Below are 8,671 nucleotides of genomic sequence, written 5' to 3'. Positions count from 1 at the left end.
AAAGTGTACACGTGTCTTGGACTAGGAAATTCTGCTCTGTTATCTTCTGGGAGCCCTTTCGGCTCCCCCTATTTAATCCTATGCTTCTCATACAAATATCTAATGAAATGTAGTCGTTTCGGATCTCTACCGACCCTTCAGCTGAGTTCCGGCGACCGTTGAGCTCAGCGGCTGTCCGGATAGCATATCCGGACAGATCGCCGAGTACTTACCGTGATCCTTGGCTCCTAAGCTCTGGGTTATCAGACCGAGCCGATTCTTGACCTAAAGTAGGTCGGCGTATGGTCGAATCTGGAAATCCCTACACCACAGTAAGCTGAATGTATTTATAGGCAGGCTAAGCTTGAGTTAAATAAACAAACTATAAGTCACCTATAGAAAAGCTATGTCATCAGCCAATGATTGACCTCGGACGACCCTGTTACCATGTACCAGATATCCCAAAGTGTGACGTGCCACACCTCATGTAGCTAGGGGTACACTTGGGGTACGTACCCCGTTACAGATATGCAGCTCTACAAGACAACATTCAACACAGCAGCTAAATGCACGACCTTGAAGGCTCCGGCGCGGCGGCAACACGGGCAGCAACAGCACGGACGGCAGCACACCACGGAAAGTAAGACGTACGGCACTGGCTTTAACGGAACTCGTAAACACGTACTTCAAGTAAGTTGCAACGTTCTGGCAAGGTTTATGTGGACCACTAACATTCCAAAAGTACCGCTAACTAGATCGTCTGCGACTTACACTGGGAATACATATTTTTAAAAATATGTCGACATTTGCTGTCTCTGCGGAGGTGATCCCAGACATTCTTCGACAAAAAAGGTTCGGAAAGCCAACATTAAGTTGGCTAATTTTTTTTGATACGGTTGTTAGCATAATTGTCAATAGCAAAGTAGAATTAAAGGCTGGGCAATGTATTTGGTATCAACCAAAACTGCCAACGCTTAGCTGGTTTTGCGTCTCTTCACGTCAGGTTCAAGCTTCATCGGAGGTCCCGTTGCGGTACTGAGCTTTTCGTTGACGCTTTGTTTCTTGCGCTGCAGTGGCCTGAATTGCATCAGGTTTTCCTGTACAAGATAACTCATCTTCAGCTGCATTGGCATATCGTCGTTTTGCCATGACTGTAAATTGCAGATTGCCGTTGATGTTGATTCCAACTGTATGGTCAATTTCCTTTATCGTTACGTACAGTTTGTCAAATCAAACAACAATTTGTTACTTTAACGGTAAGGGTCATTTTCCTTCATGTTTACGTAAAATCTTGAGCTAGCTGTTGCTGGTACGTATATCCAACGGCGGCTGCACATGCATCTGCTCCAATTAGCTCAGTGGATGGACGAAAAGATGCTAAAAAACCAAAGACTTACATCGCTGCAGCCATCGCCGCCTGCGCTCTCACCGCCACCAACGTCGCCGCTGACGGAGCCACTGGTGCAGATTGACAAACCGAAAGAATAACGTTAGCATTAGCCCGCTCAAAAAAACATCATCCGCTTCTCCACTTCTTCTACTAACCAACTCAATAATAAAGACTTACATCGCTGCTGCCATCGCCGCCTGCGCTCTCACCGCCACCAACGTCGCCGCTGACGGAGCCACTGGCGCAGATTGACAAACCGAAAGAATAACGTTAGCATTAGCCCGCTCAAAAAAACATCATCCGCTTCTCCACTCCTTCTACTAACCAACTCAATAATAAAGACTTACATCGCTGCTGCCATCGCCGCCTGCGCTCTCACCGCCACCAACGTCGCCGCTGACGGAGCCACTGGCGCAGATTGACAAACCGAAAGAATAACGTTAGCATTAGCCCGCTCAAAAAACCATCATCTGCTTCTCCACTTCTTCTACTAACCAACTCAATAATAAAGACTTACATCGCTGCTGCCATCGCCGCCTGCGCTCTCACCGCCACCAACGTCGCCGCTGACGGAGCCACTGGCGCAGATTTACAAACCGAAAGAATAACGTTAGCATTAGCCCGCTCAAAAAACCATCATCTGCTTCTCCACTTCTTCTACTAACCAACTCAATAATAAAGACTTACATCGCTGCTGCCATCGCCGCCTGCGCTCTCACCGCCACCAACGTCGCCGCTGACGGAGCCACTGGCGCAGATTTACAAACCGAAAGAATAACGTCTTTTTGCTTTTTCCAGTCTAATCACATACTAAGTACGATATTTTGGATGTTGTCCGAACGTTGACCCATTTACGTTACGCTCACGCAATTAATCCTGTGTGGGCTGTCCATTACTTATTCCCAGTATAACTAACGCAAAGTTCAACTGGGTTACAACATTATCTCTTTCTTGCTTTCAACCCAATCAACACACATTTCTAAATCGTAGTCATGAGATTTGTTTCGTGGTCCACATAATTTAGATTTGCTCCTATTTTTTAATATTAGAGTCCCAAACTATTTTTCAGATCGGCGAACGGCGAGCCACCATGAAGCTTGTTAGGTGCGTTCACGCCGCACTGGAGGCGCATCATATTCCCGTCCTTCGCACGTCGTATTCCAATGTACTAACTGTTGGCATTTCTCTCTGCCCATCTTTCCCCGCAGATTTTTGATGAAGCTGTCAAATGAGACGGTCACCATTGAGCTTAAAAACGGAACGCTCGTGCACGGAACGATCACTGGTGCGGATGCATACATGCTGAGAAATGTTTACTGCTTACATATATAGCTGGCTAAACTGTCTGTGTGGCGCGATGGCCCTACCTGGTACTTTTTGCTGCGCGGTAGGGGTGGACATCAGCATGAACACACACCTAAAGGCGGTCAAGATGACCGTCAAGGGCAAGAATCCAGTGAATCTGGACTCGCTCAGCATCCGTGGCAACAACATTCGCTACTATATATTGCCGGATTCGCTGAATCTGGACACGCTGCTGATCGACGACACTCCGCGTGAAAAGGTGAAGGCGGGTGCTCCAGCTGGAAGCGGGCGTGGGCGTGGCCGAGGCCGTGGGCGGGGACGTGGTCGCCCGTAATATTTGCGCTTGGAGTAATCCCTACGAAATGAGCGGGAAAATAAAGCCCGCTGATGCAGAAGAGCGCTGTTGAATCGCGATGGGTGTGAAATTGTGTAGCGGCTTGAAAGGAGGCAGAGCTCTGGAGTTTCCACTCGAAAGAGGTGCGACAGATAATGTAGGCATCTTTCGTTTCTAAGTTAAAAGGACTTCGCTTGACGGGCGGTAAGTGGTGTTAGTATGTGGTTGAAGTGATGAGGCTGGCAATGCACGAAAGGCGGTGCTCATAATTTTGCAGTCGGAGCAGTCTCATATTGAATGGTGGTGCATAATGCACTAACCATCTCGAGACCCTCACCACATGGCTGCCTACCTACCAACCAGTGCGATTGCAAGTCGCACTTAACTGAATACGAACCAGAACTATGTAGGTAAAACAAACAAGATGCAGCAGCGAAACAAGCGCAAGGCGGAGGAGGACTCTGCCGATGCAGACGCCATCAGCTTCCTGGAGGAAGCCCAACGCTCCGTAGATTTCCTCTTCTCGTCGGTCATTGTGCTGCCAGGCGATGACGTTACGGCCACGCTCACTAAGACGAACCATCGCGTCAAACTAGGTGCGACTGAATGGAAGAGTAAAGCTATGAGAGTTATCACCAACTACTGACTCACTATTGTATGTGTTTGAGTAGGCTCCGGGCTAAAGCAGCTACCAGATGAGCGGATTGTGTGCACGAATGCGGGTATTCTCCGTTATCGACCAGCCAACCGATATTGGGTTGAGTTTAACCACAAGCGCGTACGCTGGGTCAACTGCTACTGGCACGCGCTATGGTAGCTGACTAATTGTTATTGTTTGGTGGGCAGTATACTGCGTCGATAGACGACGGGGTTATTGGCATCCTGACTGACCGCAACGCTGAGTTCTACCGCGTGAACATTGGAGCTGCGTAAGTTATTCAAAGACTCTGCTCGGAGTGCGGCTAACACCACATGTTGCGGTACTGCTCAGTGCTAGCGCTACTTTAGGCTCCCTAGCGTTTGATGGCGCAACAAAGAGAAACCGTCCGAGTCTTCGTCTCGGATCTCTTGTGTATGCTCGCGTGAGCAAGACCAACGCGGACGTAGAGCCTGAAATCACTTGTGAAGGTGCGTCTTCATCTCTAAGCCAACTGGGGGTCGTTTTGTAGTGGGCTAATATTCTATGTGGCTGGAATTATATTGTTTAAGCTCCTCCAAGTGTGACCAAGAAGGATTGGATGACTGGCTTGGCCATCTACGGTGAGTTGAACGATGGTTACGTATTTAAGACATCCATCGGCCTAGCAAAATCGCTACTACACGAAGATTGCCAGGTGCTGGCGTCTTTGGGCAAGAAACTGGCCTTTGAGGTGGCTGTTGGAGTGAATGGCGTTGTGTGGGTACACGCCAAAACTACGAAGAATATCACGATCATTTCTAACGCCATCATGAACTCTGAGGCGATGTCTCTCAGCAAAGTTGACGCTATGGTGTCTCGGCTTGTGGAAGATGCCGATGATGCTTAAATAGAGACAAATACAGGCCCTACAGCTTGGTGCTGTGACATAAACTGCTGCGAGTCCGCCTTCACATATTTAGCGATGTAGCCGGAATCCGTTTATTTGTGTAATAATTCTCGCTTTTTTGCAATTAGCTTTTTGCTTTGCAGTTGTGGAGAGGGTCCCCAACTTGAATACACGAGAACCATGATGTCTGCAAATGACGACGTCAAGGGCATGATCGCCCAGGAGGAGCGCGAGTTGCGTCGAGTTTTCGACCATCTCAGCTCCTACCGCCAGAAGAAGAGATTGACACACACGATATACGACTGCAAAGAGCGACGCCAGCGGTTGGAGGCAAGCAAGAGCAGTCCGGAGGTGTCTGCGTTACTGAACGAGAAAGGAATCAAAATGACTCGTGAGGAGATCGAGGACGAGCTTCGTATAATCAACCAGAGTCTAGAGAAAGCCGTAGTCAATCGCTCTGTGGTGCAGAATAGCAACGCCCACAGTCGTGTGATCAAGAACGAAGACCTATACGAGGCTATCAAGGCTCTGGGCAAAGTATGCTCGAAGAAGGAGGTCAGTGATATGATCTGGGAGGCCGACGAGAATCTGGACGGTGTAATCGACTGGGAGGAACTGCGCGCCATGTTCAATCGCAACCTGCTGGACAAGACGGAGCTGGAGCCAGCCAATCTCTTCAACGTCGTCCAGTTCATGACGTACGACAAGAAAAACTGTGGAGTCATCACTGCAGACGACACTATGGCCATCCTCTTTGCGCGCTACGGCCAGTCGCAGCTCGAGATGCGCATGAAGCAGCTCTTTGGTGACAGCGACGAACTCACCTTCGTGGATTATCTGGAGCGCGTAGGCAAACAGCGGCGCTCGAACGTTGAAGCGCGAGCGAAAGCGTAGAGAGCTCGCTCGGCAGACAAAATATACTACGTAGTAGCTCATGCTGATGTAATACTAGTACAGTAGTACACTTTAGCTTATCACTTCAAGTACTGTACACATAAAGACACACGCGCACGCAAATGACACGATGCACGCGCCACATTATTAATAATAACGGCGTTGCCATACATGTAGTTCAAGAAATAGACTCGGTTTTGTCCTTCCAGGTGGTGTTGAAGTGGCAGGAATGTGGTGCTTTGTGTCGATGCACACAAATGAGAGCCCGAAATGCTACAGCAGACCGACTACAGTAGTGCCATGTGGCCATCGTGGGTTCAAGGCAACATGTCCACGAAGAGCATACATATACTGCAATGGTTGAGTACTCCACAAGAAACGTGCTCTCTTTTTGCTTATACCTCTCTTCTCCCGCCTCTTCTCGCGATTCTCTCTGCTTGAGATGCCTATAAACTGATCTCTTCTAGACAACGGCAGAATCCGCCGGCGGGCCAAGCTGCAGGCTTAGCCTAGCGTCAAGCCCAGACCGAACTTGTGCGAGTCACCCTCGAAGTTCTTGGCGTCCACGTGCACGCTGGTGGTCAGAGTGACGTACGGACGCACCTTCTGGATGGAGGCAAGCGAAAGGAAACCCTCCGAATCGATCTTACCGCAGTACGTGGTGTCGGCGTCGGCCTTGTATCGGCCACCCACAACGAGCGTGTTGGAGGCCGACTTGAGGTCGTAGTCCAGCACGGCGGCGTACACCGTGTTGTGCGACAGATGGTGGTGGAACGAGGCCTGAAGGGCGGCGAAGTTCTTCTTGGTCACGAGTGACGTGACGAAGTCAGCGCCCGTGAAGCTAGCGCCAAAGTTGTGCTGCACGATGATCGACTTGTCCACGTTGAACGCAGTCTGGCCACCAACGGCAAAGCCGCCCTGCGAGAGCACGGCCGCAGCCGAGACCGTGTTGGACACGAAATCGGCCTCCGAGTTTACGGCCAGGTTCTTCTGTTTGTACTCGGCACCGAGCACGCCCACCTGCTTCGCGTTCGTGTTCTTCGCGACAGAGCCATCCTCGAGCTTGAAAGTGAGCTTAAGACCCTCAGTCAGCACGTTAGGCAGCTCAGCCTCCGTAACCACGCGGCCCTGAGTGGTAATCTGCAGCTTCTTGAAGACAACGCCGCTGGCACCGTGCGTGAAGCCGCCGGAGACCTTGGCAAGGATCGACTTGTTGCCGTTCAGGGCGCCCTCTGTTGTGAACGACACACCGTTCGACGCCTTGCTTTTGATCTTGAGCTTCCGTGAAAAGTCGTAGTCATCGCGCAGGACATTCTCCGCCGTCTTGGCCAGGTCCTTGTACAGCACAGCCATCTTTAGCAGGGGGTCTCTGCTTGTCCTCTTCCGAAATGAAACGCGAGCCGCACAAATCCACGCTCGACTGACACAGCTGGCTCCACACAAAATCTCCCCCCTCCCCTGCAAAAGACAATGCAATCATATCCGACAGGGGAGGAGCGTTTCCTTACACTTTTTGTACATGTACTGTTAGAATGCATGCCTTTTTTTGCAACTAAACGTGCTACTCAGATTGGATTGGTTGAAATGATTGTGTTGAAGGCCCGGATGCCCACCTCGATTTCGGTCCTTTCGTAAAGCTACTAGGATGCTAATTACTGAAAGCTGCTTACCATAAACAGTATAAACTTTGTAAATCGCAGTGTCACTCGTGAAACCCGACCGAACCAGCTTTGACACGACGTCCCAAAACACTTTTCTCCGTGAGAATGCGAACTTGTTTGCGCCTCATTCAATGGCTGTGAAGTCATTCGCTGCTTTTAATTCGCCGCACCCGAATTGATACTCATGCCGTAGCTCGTACCGATCCTTGGGCCGCTTTGAGAGTCTGGCTCCGGGTAAACGTCGAGTAGTTGATGTCACTGCTGGGCTGTTCTGGGCAGCATTTGGCACAGCTCCTCTGGTGAAAGTTCCTTGGTCTACCAATCGTCTTAATACTACCTGTGTTTTTTGTTGCTCGCGTTGAAGTTCTTCTCGTAAACGCCGAATTTCTCTCATCACTTCTGTCGTATGACGTCGTCCAGCAGCAATCTGCGAGTGGAGGGCCGCGAAATCGCGGCGTGTGCCCTCACCTCCTGCCGATCTCGCTGCATGTGGTCGCTACGAACTTGTGACTTGAGCTTGGTCAACGCTCTCATTGTGACGGGGTCACACAGCACCTTGCGCTAGAGAAAGTTATCTTCCGAGAGTTTACAAACTCTCAGTGAACGGCAGTTCACAGGTCCCCTCTTTAATTAAAGAGAGCGAAGTGACCTAAATAAGGTAGATTGTAAACTGAGTATATTTATAGGTAGGTTAAGTTTGGGTTTAATACAAACTATTAGTTACCTATAGAAATGCAATGTCATTTAGCCAATGGTTGGCTTTGAACGATCTTGTGGTAAAGTGCTTTCTCAGAAATAAGAGAATGGGCCTGACGCGGGGTCACTATCCCGAATCAATGACAATTTCAAGTGATTAGAAAGGATTTGGGTTGGCTGGCACGGATGCAAGTTGCCGGTGGTGGATTAGCCATGACGAGCAGCGCCCCGTATGAAGTGACGATGGATCTGGTATGAGCGATGTACGAGAAGGCAAGATCCACCAAGACTTACCTCGGATCCACCCTTACTTGGATTCACCTAAATGGATATGGGATATACTATACAAGAGTGGATCGGGTGTGGATCCTATGAAGGAAGGATGGTAGGTGCCCTCTAAAGTGGATCTAGTAGCCACGGCTAACGAGGAGTCAAGATCCACCACGAGGTGACCCGGATCCCATGCTTTCGAGTTAGGATCCAAGGAGGGAGGATCCCGCCTTAAGGGACCTGGATCCAGGGTATAGGTATGATGGATGCAGTGGATCTAGAGCTTTCGTGGGACAGTGGAGATCACAGACGGTTGCGAGATGATGTTGGATGAGTGGAGAGCTCAGGTCCACGACGAGTGTACACTTTCAAGTGAAGTGGATCCAAGCGACCTGGATCCTGATGAGTGTACCCATAATAGGGTAGCCATAATGATTACGCCATGGATCCGGTGGATCTGAAGATAATACAGCTGGGATGATGGGTCAAGGGAAGAAGGGACATGCAGCCGAGCCTGGTAAGGGATTTAACAGATGAAAGACATAGAAGGTAGAAACCCAGGCAGGTATAGGCTTAAATATCAATACAGACTCCAATTTGCACAGTGACACGCCAG

The 8,671-nt window shown here is 49.7% G+C and overlaps 5 protein-coding genes across 5 annotated transcripts; 3 read left to right on the top strand and 2 right to left on the bottom strand.

Moving 5' to 3' along the window:
• Positions 1-953: 953 nt before the first annotated feature.
• On the bottom strand, positions 954-2,070 carry PITG_20905 (uncharacterized protein; the record flags this gene model as incomplete). Its single annotated transcript, XM_002895297.1, has 6 exons — positions 954-1,076; positions 1,377-1,437; positions 1,547-1,607; positions 1,759-1,777; positions 1,887-1,947; positions 2,057-2,070. The coding sequence occupies 6 exons, from the start codon at positions 2,068-2,070 to the stop codon at positions 954-956; spliced, it is 339 nt and encodes a 112-aa protein (XP_002895343.1).
• A 514-nt stretch (positions 2,071-2,584) lies between these two features.
• Positions 2,585-3,008, top strand: PITG_20904 (small nuclear ribonucleoprotein Sm D1; the record flags this gene model as incomplete). The annotated part of the gene is made up of 2 exons (XM_002895296.1): positions 2,585-2,654; positions 2,761-3,008. The coding sequence occupies 2 exons, from the start codon at positions 2,585-2,587 to the stop codon at positions 3,006-3,008; spliced, it is 318 nt and encodes a 105-aa protein (XP_002895342.1).
• A 4-nt stretch (positions 3,009-3,012) lies between these two features.
• Positions 3,013-4,534, top strand: PITG_20903 (exosome complex exonuclease RRP40, putative; the record flags this gene model as incomplete). Its single annotated transcript, XM_002895295.1, has 5 exons — positions 3,013-3,604; positions 3,680-3,786; positions 3,855-3,937; positions 4,000-4,136; positions 4,218-4,534. The coding sequence occupies 5 exons, from the start codon at positions 3,433-3,435 to the stop codon at positions 4,532-4,534; spliced, it is 816 nt and encodes a 271-aa protein (XP_002895341.1).
• Positions 4,535-4,714: 180 nt separating this feature from the next.
• Positions 4,715-5,517, top strand: PITG_20902 (outer dynein arm-docking complex subunit 3; the record flags this gene model as incomplete). The annotated part of the gene is made up of 1 exon (XM_002895294.1): positions 4,715-5,517. The coding sequence occupies one exon, from the start codon at positions 4,715-4,717 to the stop codon at positions 5,426-5,428; it is 714 nt and encodes a 237-aa protein (XP_002895340.1).
• Positions 5,518-5,790: 273 nt separating this feature from the next.
• On the bottom strand, positions 5,791-6,850 carry PITG_20901 (voltage-dependent anion-selective channel protein, putative; the record flags this gene model as incomplete). Its single annotated transcript, XM_002895293.1, has 1 exon — positions 5,791-6,850. One exon carries the CDS (start codon positions 6,779-6,781, stop codon positions 5,933-5,935), a length of 849 nt encoding a protein of 282 aa, XP_002895339.1.
• Positions 6,851-8,671: the final 1,821 nt, after the last annotated feature.

Source organism: Phytophthora infestans, genomic scaffold (genome assembly GCF_000142945.1).
Source record: "Phytophthora infestans T30-4 supercont1.205 genomic scaffold, whole genome shotgun sequence".
In the NCBI taxonomy this organism is placed as follows: domain Eukaryota; phylum Oomycota; class Peronosporomycetes; order Peronosporales; family Peronosporaceae; genus Phytophthora; species Phytophthora infestans.
The sequence above is the reverse complement of the archived record's forward strand: the minus strand, read 5'-3'. Positions and strand labels throughout refer to the sequence as shown.